Source organism: Myotis myotis, unplaced genomic scaffold (genome assembly GCF_014108235.1).
Source record: "Myotis myotis isolate mMyoMyo1 unplaced genomic scaffold, mMyoMyo1.p scaffold_m19_p_11, whole genome shotgun sequence".
NCBI classification, from domain to species: Eukaryota; Metazoa; Chordata; class Mammalia; order Chiroptera; family Vespertilionidae; genus Myotis; species Myotis myotis.
The window spans coordinates 24,247,267-24,263,576 of record NW_023416315.1 but is presented as its reverse complement, the minus strand read 5'-3'; the positions used below and the strand labels follow the sequence as shown (position 1 = coordinate 24,263,576).

At 38.3% G+C, this 16,310-nt stretch overlaps 1 protein-coding gene across 9 annotated transcripts in view; it reads left to right on the top strand.

Annotated features, from left to right (window-relative positions):
• KLHL7 (kelch like family member 7) overlaps positions 1-11,885 on the top strand; it is a 48,531-nt gene extending 36,646 nt beyond the window's left edge. For 8 of the 9 annotated variants that reach the window (XM_036327902.1, XM_036327910.1, XM_036327905.1 and 5 more), the window contains 4 exons: positions 3,544-3,784; positions 4,694-4,976; positions 8,526-8,623; positions 10,448-11,885. In XM_036327902.1, the coding sequence (XP_036183795.1) occupies positions 3,544-3,784; positions 4,694-4,976; positions 8,526-8,623; positions 10,448-10,731 (906 nt within the window). In that variant the 3' untranslated portion in view covers positions 10,732-11,885. The remainder of the gene's footprint in view (positions 1-3,543; positions 3,785-4,693; positions 4,977-8,525; positions 8,624-10,447) is intronic. The other variant, XM_036327907.1, reaches the window with a different exon arrangement.
• The last annotated feature ends 4,425 nt before the right edge of the window (positions 11,886-16,310 follow it).

The following is a 16,310-nucleotide window of genomic DNA, read 5'->3' as shown; positions in this document are numbered from 1 at the left end:
CTCTCCCTCTCCTTTCATCTCTGAAATCAATAAAAATGTACTAAAAAAAACCCATCTAAGTGCACAGCATTTAAAAATAGAAAAGAAATGAAAAAAAATCCTTGCAAAGGTCATTTTATTTTCTGCCTATTAGATGAACAATTAAGCAGAATATTATATACTAGAGGCCCAAAGCACAAAATTCGTGCACTCCCGGGGTGGGGGTCCCTCAATTCAGGCTGCACCCTCTCACAGTCTGGGAGCCCCCCTGGAGGTGGGAGAGGCTCCCACCACCACCGCTGTACTCGCCAGCTGTGAGCCCAGCTTCTGGCTGAGCGGCGCTCCCCCTGTGGGAACACACTGACCACCAGGGGCAGCTCCTGCATTGAGCATCTGCCCCCTGGTGGTCAGTACACGTCATAGCGACCGGTCATTCTGCCATTTGGTCGATTTGCATATTAGCCCTTTATTATATAGGATAGCTAGTATTTATCAAGCGTAGTGTCTAACATGTACAGTGACCAATGACAGTATTTGGAGAATTGGACAATTTAAAATCTTGAAGATTTCTGGAGAAATTATAGCCCAAATTGCAAGTAAATAGAAGCATGTGCCTTGTCCTGTGTCACACATGTATTACTTTCCTCATGGGCTTATAATTTCAAGAGAGCAGTTTTATTTTAATTGTTAAATCTGAAGCCTAACAAAGTCCTGTGTGACAGGTACCTATGAGCACCCATTAATTCCCTACTCAAATCCCTGAGTAGTATTAGAAAGTTAGAACTATTCAGTTATCTTACTCTGGAATTCATTCTTTGGAACCTCATATCCTAATGTCTAAATCTTTAAGCTCATCTAGCTAAAAGAAAAGGTATTTTGTTTGTTTTAATCCCAGCTTCTACATGGGCAGTTATTTTTAATTTGAAGAGTAGCAGGTCTTGGAGATCATTAAAAGGATATATGACCAGTTTTCTCACCCTAAATTCAATAAGGAAGAGCATGGAAACAGTGTTCTTGAGGACATCTTTAGAAACTATGGAAAGGTTGCCATCTTGCTTTCTAATAAATATAAGTTGGATGTAAGAGTGGGAAGACTTGAGATTCACTGAGCTAACAATTTATCTTAGTAATGAAATTGTATTTCTCTGCTAATGAGCTTGGTGAGATAGTAATTATGAGTAGATCTGCAGAATATGTAAGAGAACCATTAGTTTACTTTTGAGGGATTCGCTCCCTGTAGCATATAGTCGTTTTCTCTCTTTTTATTTTTCATTCTGTGGTATGTAGTTTCCCTAAGGAAAAAAAAAATTTAATATTTTCCCCCATTTTTCAATGTCCATTGAGGAACACTGAAGTTTTGGGAAAGTGTTATGTTTATCATGTAGTTTTGTGTGCTTACCAGTACACATACCACACATAACCCAGGAGGACACATAGATCCTAATTTGAGAATAAAAATTAGATTAAGGTTCTGTTTTTCTGGTCACCTAAAAAGCAGAATGTTTATCAACACTAGAAGTCAAGGTTTTCTCTAGCAGGGACTCTTGCTTTTGCTAAGAAACCTTAATAAAACATTTCCTATGATACTTTGCTCTAATCCGATGAATGCTTGAGACACGGGATACTAGCATCATAGATATCACTTGATATATTTTCCCAAAGGGAACTAAACATTAGTAATCACACACGCTGCTTTACTTGGTGAGGTTGGGAATTGCTTGGCTTTCTGTCTGACCCTAATTATTTCCAGCCATTTTCAGAAAACAGCAGGAACACTATAACTTCCTTGCTCAGAAAGGGAGGATCATAGGTGCCGTACCTATGGGTTCATTCCCCCAGAAAAAGGGCACAGGTGTCCTTGGATGTCACCAAACATAGTGAGGAAAGAGTGTGCTATGAACAGCCCTCATTGTGAAGTCCTGATAGGTGCCAATTTCTAATCATTGGAAAGAAAAAAGTGAATTTCCAAGACTACTCAGAACAGATTACAATAGTGCCCCTTGTTTGTGGTTTCACTTTCTGTCATTTCAGTTATCTGCAGTCAACCCTGGTCTGAAAATATTAAATGGAAAATTGCAGAAATAAACAATTCATTAGTCATGGCTAGATGATCCTCCTTTTGATGTATAGTCAGAAAGTCAGTAGTAGCCTAATGCTACGTCACAATGCCTATGTCGTTCACCTCACTCCATCTCCTCACATAAATTTTGTATCTTCTCACATCATCACAAGAAGAGTTAGTACAGTACAATAAGATATTTTGAGCCCTGGCCGGGTTTTCTTAGTGGTTAGAGCATTGGCCCTCAGACTGATGGGTCCCGGATTCGATTCTGGTCAAGGGCACATACCTCAGTTGCAGGTTGTAGGTTCAATCCTTGGCCCTGGTTGGGGCGAGAGCAGGAGGCAACCAATCAATGTGTCTCTCTCACATCAATGTTTCTCCCCACCCTCCCCCCTTTCACTCTTGCCGCCACCTTCTTCCTCCCTCCCTTCCACTCTATGTAAAAATCAATGAGAAAAATATCCTTGGATGAGGATAAATTTTTTTTTAAGATATTTTGAGAAGATTCCACTTTCAGTTAGATATTATAATTCTATTTTATTGTTAGTTATTGTTAATCCCTTACTGTGCCTAATTTATCAGTTAAACTTTACCATATGTATGCATAGGAAAAAACATAGTGTATATAGGATTTAGTACTATCCACAGTTTCAGGCATTCACTGGGGCTCTTGGAACAAATCCATCATGGATAATGGAGAACTACCGTACTCAAGTATTTCATAGTAAATGTCATGGCTTTAAGCGTCTGGCTGACTACACTGGCTCAATTCAATGTTTATAGAAAATATCTCACAGAAGTCTCCAAAATACCTTCTAGCTTTAGACATCGGTAGGATAATGGCAGTTTAAACTTCATATTAACCATTGATTCTTTTTTCTTTTTTTAAATCCTTGCCTGAGGATATGTTTTCTATTGATTTGAGAGAGAGAGAGAGAGAGAGAGAGAGAGAGAGAGAGAGAGAGAGAATATTGCAGCAGTTGGTTGCCTTCTGTACACACCCAACTGGGGATTGAACCCATCACCCTTCAGTGTACAGGAAGATGCTTCAACCAACCGAGCCACTCTGGCCAGGGCAACCACTGATTCTTTATAACTCTATACATCTGGCAGGGAAAGGATGAGGATATTTACACTCGAGGAAAAGTTGTTGTTGTTGTTTTTTTTAAATAACAAACTACTTTGCTTACTTTAGAATTTTCCTGTATTATTATCCTCAGTAACAGAAAGAATGGAAGACTGGGTCATGACGATACATCCAGGTGCATTAAAGTTTATTTTAGAGCCAGAAAAGACCCAAAGCAGCCACTGTCTTCTTCTTGCCCTCTGCCAACATTCTGGAAAAAAATCACACCATTAGATAATAGTCTCAAGCCAAACATTTTTATATGTATTCTAGTAAATTAACACATTCTTGTGTTTTGTATTTTCTCAACTATGTCTTGATCTTTTTCCATTATACTTTTCTGTTACTGAAAGCTTCCTGTCCTTTCCTGTTACAGGATTATAGCTGGACGGACATCCGCTGCCCCTTTGAAAAACGAAGAGATGCAGCATGCGTGTTTTGGGACAATGTTGTATACATTTTGGGTGGCTCTCAGCTCTTCCCCATAAAACGAATGGACTGCTATAATGTGGTGAAGGATAGCTGGTATTCCAAACTGGGCCCCCCAACACCTAGAGACAGCCTCGCTGCCTGTGCCGCAGAGGGCAAAATTTATACATCTGGAGGTTCTGAAGTCGGTAAGGACTTTCTCAGTGTTTTTGTTTGGGGCATGTGTTTTAAAGCCGAGTACCTTGGCTTTCATATTTAAATAAACAGTTGATGCTATTTATCCAGATATTTTTTGACATAATTTAAATGGATATGTTACATTTTAGAGCCCATTTCCCTGAAGGCTTACCTTATTTATGAATCAGTACTTTAAAAGAGCTTCAACTTCCTAGATTATGTCCATTTTTTAAAAAAATATGTCCAGTTTTTAAAAAATGTGTTGTTATTAATTTTTAGAGAGAGAGGGAGGGAGAGGGATAGAGAAATAGAAACATCGATGAGAGAGGAACATCATGGATTGGCTGCCTCCTGCACACCCCCTCCTGGAGAACAAGCCCACAACCCAGGCAAGTGCCCTGATGGGGAATCAAACTGGAGGACCTTTTGGTTCCTGAGTCAATGCTCAACCACTGAAACGTATAACAGTACCTTGATAATATACTCAAGAATGGACCAGCATGACTTCTCAGGGCTTACCATACAACCACCGAGAGAAGTCAGGAAGAGTAGTATTGTTAGTGATGCCGTGGCTGTCATAGAATATTATATGGTAAGCCTCAGAATATTATCAGATAGTAGTTTTCATATTTTAAGGCATGGGTTTATCATCTGTAAATAGGTATGCTTTTTCCCCTCTATATAAACATTTCAAGTTTGGATAATTCCCATCATGCACCACTGGGCTGGAGGACATCCATAAAGTTCCTTATTTAATTTTCTTTTGAAATCAAACCAAATCTTTTCCTAAAATGCAATTACAATATGTAAGTCTCTCCACAGATCCTTCTGTGAATATATTCCAAGGTCTGTACTAACTATTCCTACATTGTGTTGCTGTTGTTGAGTCTAGAAAAGACTCTGTAAATTCTTTCTTCCAGTAACTGACTCCCTCTACAGTCAGCTTGCTCCAAGCCTGTACACACACTCCATCAAGCATGATGGGCCTTCTTCTTTTCCAGGAAACTCAGCTCTGTATTTATTTGAGTGTTATGACACGAGAACTGAGAGCTGGCACACAAAGCCCAGCATGCTGACCCAGCGCTGCAGCCACGGGATGGTGGAGGCCAATGGCCTAATCTATGTTTGCGGTGGAAGTTTAGGGAACAATGTTTCTGGCCGAGTGTTGAATTCCTGTGAAGTTTATGATCCTGCCACAGAAACGTACGTATGGATTTAAAATTCTATTTCACAGTATTGTATCCTGTAAGCTCAGTGTAAGATGTGTCAAAAAGAGCCCAACGGGAGAATTTAGCTCTAATAGTAAGAATGTACACACAGTTTTAAATGTTTACAGCCTGGATCCTTTCTCTGCACCTTAAGAAACGGCTTCAGTTTATACCCTGTGGCAGCCCCTCTCTTTCTCTTCCTCCTTGTAGGCAATGAATGTCTATGAATGATGAGACAAGTCTGACTGCTTGATCAAACTCATGAAATAACTTCTTTTAGAGGTCAGGAAATGTAGGGGAGGAGGGGGGAAATTAGGATCAGTAGTAAATTTGCCTTTAATTAAGAAATATTATATGTTTAATTAGAAATAGTAATAAATCATAACCCTAGGTATAATGCCTTTTGTGAGTTTTGTGCTTAGGAAAGTATGTTTAGATTCATTTTTATTAAACAAAATTATTCTTAAATCAACTGGTTTTTGAAAAGCAAAATGCTAAAGAAATAAATGATTAGCCAGTTTTTCTGATCTTGTAATTAATGATGAAACTCATTGAATGTCGCCAGAGGAAATATGCTAATTATTTAATAGGAAGGGCAGTGATAAGGACAATGACATGGAACTAGTGAGGACATGAACACAGATGATGTCCTAGTGATACTCAAAAATATCCCAAGAACTTCAATGAGAAAATTCACATGCTTTCTGAAAGGATTATTCTTCCTTTACCCAGAACAAGATATTGGGTAACTATGTTCAACTGAAATGTCATGCCAAAGAACGGCACCAACTCTCTTGTGCTCAAGTTTTATATTTAGGAAATATTGCCACACTTCAAAACATAGAAGTCTTCCACTCCAGCTGCTGCTTTTTTTTTTTATTATTAAGAGTAACAATTTAATTATAAAATATGACCAGTCATGTGCATTTATTTATTTATGCTTCCCACCTGCTTTTAAGGGTTTAAAGAAGCATAATCAGTAACTCCTTTACCAAACAAAAATGCAGTTAACAATAGTTTATTTACTCATATTTTGCTCATCTGGTTACCAGTGTTAGAAATAGAATTGAGTGCAATGTATCTTGAAATTTTCTTTTTCCCAGTGTTGAGACTAGGCAATCTCTTGAAATCATCCAGATTTATTACTCCTTTCAAAATGTGCCTTTGTACTTACCTTTGTACTTGCCAGAGCACACTGGCTTATCCTCATCTTATCATCCACCAATTCAACTATCTATCTACCCTTTTTTGCCCCACCCACAGGAGTGTATATCAGCTGTCCTCCCTCCTAGATCAGTCTCCCATAAGCCCTGTGCTCAAAAAGTGTTGCAGCATACTAATTGGAAAACTAGTCTCATTCATCCTGCCGCCTAATTCTTTTTTCATCTCTAAAAAATCTCTTAAAGTAGGACCCATACCATGTAAACTCCGGGCTTTTAAATTGTTCAGGCAGTATCAATGTAAATCAATGTAAATAAGAACAATATATTCTTGTTCATATTAGCAGAGTAAACATTAAAGGAATTCTGTAACCTCAATTTTTTAAAAAAACTAGGTGATTATATTCAGTTTAGGGAATATTTTAAAACTTACACAACTTAGCATTTTTTGTATGTTTTTTGTATGTTAAATTTTTCATATCCTCTTCAATGCCCTTAAATTTTCTTAAGTGAAAAAAGAGTATGACTATAATTATCCAACTCTCAAAATGAAAAATAAGTTATATATTACTAAGATTTTCTTTCTACTGTGATCGGTCCATCCATGTTTTTTACAAAATTTTCTTTCTTCCCAGTTTTGACAATTTTCTTAAGTATTTTGTAACTAGACTGTGTTTAATTGGAAGGTCTGGAATAAAACCTCTGCAGTCAGAATTTTAAGAAATTAAAATTGTGAAACTTCCATATTGTAAACCTTCAGGAAACTTATCCTATATAATAAAATCCTAATATGCAAATTGACCAAACAGTGGAACGACTGGTCGCTATGATGCGCACTGACCACCAAGGGGCAAACGTCTGCCCTCCTAGAGGGAGACAACCAACAGGCAGCAGTGGCGGCGGCGATCGGGGGGCGGGGCCGGCCAGCGAGTGCCCCACCAGTCGCCTCCCGCAGACCCACAAACCCACAACTGGCAGTCAGACATTCCCTGAGGTTGCAGGCCAGGCTGAGGGACCCCCCTTTCCCCCCCACCCCGCCCCCCCCGACACACACACCCTTGCACAAATTTTGTGCACCAGGCCTCTAGTATATACATAAAAACATGCCCTTTATACCATGGACATATTTGAAGAAGAGAGGGCTTTGTATATATTGAATTTTTCCAAATCAAATATTGTGTTGATTGTACTTGGATAGCTTACTCTATAAAGCTCACTGCATGGAGAGGCAGTGAGGCCTGGTGCTGGCTCTCCAACTTCCAAGCTGTGTGCTGGTCTTTTCACCTGGACAGGCATGTGTGTTTATCCTGAAAAGCAGGAGCAGCGTTGCCAACCTCACTTTACAGAGTACTCTGAAAATGAGAGTGGTGACTGCCAAACCACTTTTTAAAAATAAATATAAGGCAACAAATAAGTTACTACTATTTCATAGTTAATCATTATGCCTTAATTATGTTTTTAAAAGTTATATTTATTACATTGTTTAAAAGAAGAAATAGAAATAACCATACTAGAGGGTTAACGCTTATGCCAATTTTTTTCTTTTGTTGTTGAATGGAGCATTTTGGTTATTAGCTATTATGCACACAACCCCTGTGTGCCAGTACCATCTTCACAAACACAAATGTCAATTGTGTATATGAGAGTATATACAAAAGAAAGGATTGAATCTCAGAAAAAAACAGCTAACCACATTGTCTATGATGTGTATGAATATAATGCTGTTACCTGTGAATTAGTGTCCTTCAACACTTGTATCCACATTTATATCTCAGTCTCAGTATTTGTTGTAGTGGCTGTGAACACAGCAACATACTAATAAGTTATTAAACTTAACAGAATGATAGCACTTTTGTTACTAGGGCTGGCTAAAGTCCTAAGTGTAAATTTGAAGATGAACATGTGAATAGTAATAGATACTACTAATTTGCTGGTGCTAGAGGCCTGTAATAAATTTGTTTTACTTATTCATATATAAATATTAATTAACACCATATGTGACAGTGTTTGTGCTTCATAGTCTCTTATGTACCTTTCCCTTGTTTTTTGTTATCATTTTACAAGTTATTGTGAACTACAGGAAATGGATTTCTTCCAAAGACATGTTAATAATCTCAAATATGTCCTATATGTCATATCCTATCAGAGTTGAAGGGAATAAAATCTGTATTTACCCACCTATAAATAAATTACTCAAAACCACTGTAAAGCTTTTGTTTTCTAGCCTTCCGGGTTTGTGTGTGTATGTATATGTGCACCGTGCACACACACACACACACACACACGTGATTGATAAGTGAGCACTTAGTTGGGATAACAGATCTTTCTTATAAATTAATATTGTGTGTGAACAGTACTCTAAAAACCTTCTTTTATTTTTTCAGATGGACTGAGCTGTGTCCAATGATTGAGGCCAGGAAGAATCATGGACTGGTGTTTGTGAAAGATAAGATATTTGCTGTGGGCGGTCAGAATGGCTTAGGTGTGTGGTGGTGTTAATTCACTGTTCAACTTTCCCAATAAGTTTGATGATACTTCCTTATCTTAAATTATGGAAACATTTCTTAAAATCTAAATATAAGGGTTTATCCAGTACATCATTATGCTTATTTTTATGGCTTATCGTTTACTAGAAGCCCGTTGCACAAAGATTCGCACAATAGGCCTTCCTTCCCCTGGCTGCTGGCACCAGTTTTCCTCCAGCACCCGGGACCCAGTCTTCACTCCACACCTTTGTATGCAAATTAACTGCCATCTTTGTTGGGTTAATTTGCATAGTCGCTCTAATTGGTTGGTGGGTGTGGCGGAGTGATACCAATTTGCATGTTTCTCTTTTATTAGTGTAGATAGAAACATTGGAGTACATTTAACATCCTTTTCCTGCCCTGCTGGTCTGGCTCAGTGGATAGAGCATCGGCCTTGCGGACTGAAGGGTCCCAGGTTCTATTCTGGTCAAGGGCACATGCCCGGGTTGCTGCAGGAGGCAGCCAATTAGTGATTCTTCCTCATCATGGATGTTTCTCTCTCTCTCCTTCTGCCTTCCTCTCTGAAATCAATAAAAATATATTTTAAAAAAAACAAAAACAAAAAAACATCCTTTTCCATGAAATGTGGGTAATGGCCATCAGTCATTGTAACAGTCCCAGACAGCTTCTACACATTTCTAAATGTTCTCTGGGGTTTGGTATCACTAGTTTTAAGAACTATCGAATAATAGAAATATGTGAACTTTTAAAAAACTTTTAAAGTACAGGTTTTAGGACTTGTATCCAGGCTCTGAATGGCAAACTTTCCTAACATTTTTAAACATTGCATGAAAATATTAGTATCACTATTTTATTAAATGAGTAAATTTGACCTTATTTTTTAAGATTTTTAATTGATTTTTAGAGATAGAGGAAGGGAGAGGGGGAGAGAGAGTGACACATCAATTGGTGGCTGCCTCCTATACCCCCCCTTGAGCCCCCAACCCAGGCTTGTGCCCTGACTGGGAATCGAACTGGCAACCTTTTTTTTTTTTTTTTTTTTTTTTTTTAAATAATATACTTTTATTGATTTCAGAGAGTAAGAGAGATGGAAAGAGAGATAGAAACATCAATGATGAGAATCATTGATTGGCTGCCTCCTGCACTCCCCCTACTGGGGATCGAGCCACAACCTAGGCATGTGTCCTTGATCAGAATCGAACCAGGGGCCCTTCAGTCCCCAGGCCAACACTGTATCCACTGAGCCAAACTGACTAGGGCTAGCAACCTTTTTGGTTGGACAGTGCCCAGCCAACTGAGCCGTACTGGCCAGAGCTTTATTTTCTTAAATAATGTACTAAAATCTTAAATAATTGCTTTAAATAATGGAGACTCTGGACTGAATCTATAGATTACTCCACAAACCTCATTTTAGTCAGCACCTTTAAGCATTACTTAAATGTAACAATAAAATAACTTCTTTCCCTTCTCCTATCTCTGTTCATTGCTATTTTCCATAAACTGCTGAAAGATAAATAGTACAAGGACAAAGTGGGACATTTGAATAATTCAATTTAAAGCTAATCAACAGGAAAATCCACAGATTGGTTTACTTTTTTATTTTAATTTTGAATAATTAAATATTTATGATTCTAAAATGACAAAAATTAAACGTCTGTTGTGTTAAGGTAAGAATAGATGTGTGGGCATTATAAGATTCTGACACCTTTTCTGCATGCTTGAACATTATCATAATAAAATGTTAGAAAAATGAAAAGAATTATTACTTTAAGAGATCTTAGAATTGTTCATGTAGTCCGTGTTGTTTTATTCTTTTAAAGGTGGCCTGGACAATGTGGAGTATTATGATATTAAGCTAAATGAATGGAAGATGGTCTCACCGATGCCATGGAAGGGTGTAACAGTGAAGTGTGCAGCAGTTGGCTCTATAGTTTATGTCTTGGCTGGTTTTCAGGGTGTGGGTCGATTGGGACACATCCTTGAATATAATACTGAAACAGATAAATGGTTTGCCAACTCCAAAGTTCGAGCTTTTCCAGTAACAAGTTGTTTAATTTGTGTTGTTGATACTTGTGGAGCAAATGAAGAAACCCTTGAAACATGAAAAATGAGTGGACTTCAAGACTTATTGGAGACTCAAAAATATGGCCACCAATACTTTGTTCCAAGAGTTGGTTACAAAGTTTTAGTTTGGTGGGTTTTGGGTTGATTTTTTGTTTTTGTTTTTGTTTTTTTGTTTTGTGTGTGTGTGTGTTTTTAAGGAAATTTCAAGTAAAGAAAGATCCCTATAAAAATCATATTTCCTTAATTCAAAGACCACATTTTAGCTGTCCACGTAATCATGAACATATTTAGCAAGAAAACTTGAAAAACACTAAGCATTTGGTGAAAATATGAATTTTTCTTAAATGAATTTCGCATTTGTAACTATGATTATGACAGAGTGGGAGATTGGCTCATCAGTGAACAGTCTCATCTTAGCTCTAGATTCTATTTTCATACATCACAGAAGTGCTATGTATTAGGCTGTTTGTTTCAGTTTAGTCAAGAACTAAAAAATAGTATGGAGCAGCTTAGTCTCCCATAGATTTGCTTGTCTTTATTTGTTCCATTTAGTGCCAAATGTGTTCCATTTTTAAAAGCAAGGCAGAGTGAGTCGAGGCATGCGCATACTCTCTCACAAACTTCATAATCACATTTTGGGACTTAAAAATGTACCAAACTCCTGATGAAATATATTCAATCCAATTAAATATATTCCATCTTTTAAACAGAAATGTCAAGCTTAGCACCCATTATTAATTTGTCATTGTTTTACCCAGGGCTTAAAAAATGATTATGTCTCTTCAGTCCTCACTTCAAATAAAATCCAATTATAATAAAATGATTGACTAGCCAGAAATAAAGCTATTTATAGTAAATTTATAGGTCACTAGAATAGCACTGATAATTATACAATATCAGTGTTGATTTTGAACTTCTAATGGATTAAAAGGTACATGATTTCTTTTCCTTAGCAAGATACATCAGAGATATTTGATCCCATTGTATCAAAAAGTTTTGTAATAATTTGAATTGCATATTTGTCATCTCTTACTGCTTTTGTGAAGTCAACAAGTCTTTCACAAACCCATGTACTCATTTCTTTCTACTAATGTTTTGCCTGTTTACATTATGAAATGTATGGAATGAGCTATATAAAGCTGTCACCATCAATGTTTTTATCTGGTAATATTAAATATTTTTTAATAAAACAGACTGCTAAGTTCTATTCATTCTTTATTTTAGATGTGTTAATGATTTTTTTTTTTAATTTGTGAAGCAGTGTTCCTATTTTAATTTTGTTTTCTCTATATGGGAGTTGTATAATCTTAAACACTAAAAAATGTTTAAATGAAAACAACTGTAAAAAGCATTATGATATGTTTGTTTATATATGGTTTTTTATGTACATAATAGCTTTATTAAGATATAATGTACATATCAAACAATTCACCATTTAAAGTGTACCATTCAATGGTCTTTAATATATTCGCAGAGTTGTGCAGCTGTCACCACAATTTTGGAACATTTTCTTCACCACAAAAAGAAACCCCATACTCATCAGCGGTCACTCACCATTTTTCCCCTTGTCTCATTTCACTGTGGCTCCTGCAACAAATTACTACAAACTTGGTGGCTTAAAACAACAGAAATGTATTCTTCCTTAGTTCAGCGGGCCAGAAGCCCTACATCAAGGGTCAGGGTGCCTCCTTCTGGAGGCCCTGAGGCAGAAACTACCCAAGCCTCTCCCTACCTCTGGTAGCTGCTGGCAGTCCTTGCTGTTCCTTGGCTTGTAGCTGCCTCATTTGTTCACTGCCTCTGTCTTTACATGGCCTTTTCCCTATGTCTGTCTGAGACTATATGGTGTTATAAGGTCAGCAGTCATTGGGTTTAGCCCACCCTACCCCCATCTACTATGACCTCATCTCAGCTGATGACATTTGCAAAGACCCTATTTCCAAATAGGTCACATTCTAAAGTTCTGGGTGCGCATGAATTTGGGGGAGATATTATTCAACCCAGTTATATCCCTCAAACATCCAGTCCTAGGCAACCATTAATGTTTCTCTAGATTTGCCTATTCTGAACATTATTTCATGTTGGGTTTTGAAGTTTTCACTCCATGGGGCGGGGGGGGGGGGGGGGGGAATGTGTCGTGAGAAAACAGATAAATCAGCATTGAGGAACTTCTACAAAACAACAAGCTATGGTCTTCAATAGTGCCAAGGCCATGAAAGACAAGGAAAGACTGAGGAAATATTCCAGAATGAAGGAGACTAAAGAAATATGAGTAAGGCAACATATGGTCAATGACAGGAGGCAAGAACATACAATGGGGTAAAGACAGTCTATTCAATAAATGGTGTTGAGAAAATTGGACAGATACATGCAAAAACATGAAACTAGACCACCTCATACCATATATAAGAATAAATTCAAAATGTATTAAAGATTTAAAGGTAAAACTCAAAACTATAAAACCAGAAGAAAACAGGCAAATCTGGCATCTCATCAATGTGTTTTCTGTTATATCTCCTCCAGCAAGGGAAAAAAGTGAGGACTATATCAAACTAAAAAGGTTTTGCACAGCAAAGTTAATAAAAAAAATGAAAATACAACCTACTGAATGGAAGCTGTTCACCAAGATATACCTGATAAAGGGTTAATATCCACAAATTACATAGAACTTATGCAACTCCACACCAAAAACAATGCAACTTAAAAAAAAAAAAAATGGTCAGAGGACCTGAATAGACACTTCTCTGAAGAGGACATACAGGTGGCCAATAGACATATGAAAAGATGCTCAATATCACTAATCATCAGAGAAATGAAAATTGAAACCCCAATGAGATATCACCTCACACCTGTCAGAATGGCTATCATCAATGAATAAATATCAAGTGTTGGCACGGATGTGGAGAAAAGGGAACCCTCATGCACTGTTGGTGTGAATGCAGATTGATGCAGCCCCTATGGGAAAGTGTATGGAGGTTCCTCGAAAAAAATTAAAAGTGGAACTGCTTTATGACCCAACAATTCCACTTCTGGGTATATATCTAAAGAAATCCAAAACACTAATTAGAATATATGAACCCCTGTGATCATTGCAGCATTATTTACAATAGCCAAAATATGGAAGCAACCGAAGTATCCATTAATAGATGAGTGGATAAAAAAAGTGGTGAAATTGTATACATATATATATACCACTCAGCCATAAAAAAAAGAATGAAACCTCACCATTTGTGACAACATGGATGGACCTAGAGCAATGGTCGGCAAACTGCGGCTCGTGAGCCACATGCGGCTCTTTGGCCCCTTGAGTGTGGCTCTTCCACAAAATACCACATGCGGGCATGCATGTACAGTGCGATTGGAACTTCATGGCCCATGCACAGAAGTCGGTATTTTGTGGAAGAGACACATTCAAGGGGCCAAAGAGCCGCATGTGGCTCGCGAGCCGCACTTTGCCGACCACTGACCTAGAGGATATTATCCTAAGTGAAATAAGTCAAAGACAAATACTATATGATTTCACTTACGTGTGGAATCTAAAGAACAAAACAAATGAACAAACAAAATGGAAGCAGACTCAGATACAGAGAACAGACTGATGGTTGCCAAAGGGGAGAGGGGTTGGAGAGCTGGGTAAAAAAGGTGGAGAGATTAAGAAGTACAAATTGGTAGTTACAAAATAGTGATGGAGACGTAAAGCACAGCTTAGAGAATAAGTCTATATTGTAATAACTATGTATGGTGCCAGATGGGTACTGGAAATAGTGGGGGAACACTTTGTAAGTATTATCTAACCACTATGCCGTAAACCTGAAACTAACACAAAATAATGTTGAATGTAAAATGTAATTGAAAAATAAAATTTAAATAAAAAAAGGAAATACAAGTAAGGCAACAGTGATTCTGAACTGGATTCTTTTTTTTTTCCCAAAGGATGTTATTAGGACATTTGACAAAACATGAATGGACTCTAAGGGTTAGAAGGTAGTAATACTTCGATATTAATGTCCTGATTTTGCTGGTTGTATTGTGGTTAAGAAGGAGAATGTCCTTATTTGTAGGAACTACACTAAGTATTTGGGTGATGGGACATCAGATCTGCAATATAGTTGCAAGTGGCTCAGGAAAAAACGTTTTGCGCGCGCACACGCATTCACTCATACACACACATATATTATTTTTGCTGATCTAACAAAAAGGTATAATTTTTAGTCATTCACACCAAATGGCTATTGTAATTAGTTGCTGTCATTTTTATTTTTTTTTGACAGCCTTAGGGAAAAGAGGTCAGTGCTCCTGACTAAATAGTCAGGTATTGCATGTTTTAAAAATTCTTGCACACACCTGTTGAAAACCCACCAGGGACAAACCTGCAACCCAACCAAGTCAGATTTATTGATTCGTTGCAACCAAAGAAACTAAATACTGAAAGGAGTTTTTAGGGGTAAAATAGGCAGGTTTAGGGAGTTTTAAAAATACAGAGGGTCTGCCCTAGCTGGTTTGGCTCAGTGGATAGAGCGCTGGCTTGTGGACTGAAGGGTCCCAGGTTCGATTCTAGTCAAGGGGACATGCCTGTGTTGCGGGATTCATCCCCAGTGGGGGGTGTCCAGGAGGAAGCCGATGTTTCTATCCCTCTCCCTTCCTCTCTGAAACCAATTTAAAAATATACATTAAAAATACAGAGGGTCCGTGGGAGAGGCAAAGTTTGCTGGGGGCTGGGACTGCCAAAAGACATCCATTCACAAAGAACTAAAGGCTCCACAGCCTAAAGGGAGAGGAAGATACCCATTCACAGACAATAAGGGGGGGAAACAGAAGGGAGAAAGAGGAAAACAGATTTTCACAGGGAGTAGAGAATTCTACCACAGGACGGGGAGAAGAATAAAGGGAGACCCCACGTGGGGTTGGAGCTCTGAAGCTGCTATAGTGACCAACCAGAGGAGAATATCAGGACGCAAAGAACTGCAGCCTTTATAAACCTGGGGGAAGGGGGCTTAGTGGGCTACCCCTTTGGGACCCCCTCCCCACGTGGGAGTCTGTGCTTGTTTCCCAATAAATTTCCACCTTTTCCTTTTGTCTGTGGCTTCATTCTTCGAATCCACCTGGACAAGAACCTGGGACATCACCCTAGCATCCTGCTCAGAGGAAAACCACGCGTTTCGGTTTAATTTCCGCGTCTCACCACCAGAGGAACTGCAGGGTGCCTCACCATACAAAAGGGAGTTGTAGGATTTGTGGGGAAGGTGCACTTCAGGTAAAATTCAAGTGAAACCGTATTGACAGGCTCCAAGCAAAGCAGCTGTGTGTAAAGGCAACATCAGGTTTGTTCTGAAAAGTGGGTGTAGGCTCTTCTTTCATTGGAAACTGCAAAGTTAAGGACATATGGGATTTCTTTTCAGGAACCCCTTATCTGAGCCCCGCTCCTGGGTAGAAATCGAGACTGCTTCCCTGTTCGTGTCTTAGACCCTCCAGGCTCGAGTGGGGTGTTTCGTTCCTACCAATAGCAACCTTTACGTGGACTTACAAGGTTTCCCGGTGGTTAAGAACACAGTTCTCGTCCAAAACTGGGGGCGGTTATAACACTTTTCATTCCGACGGTCCTTAAAAGAAAGGCCGTTTTTC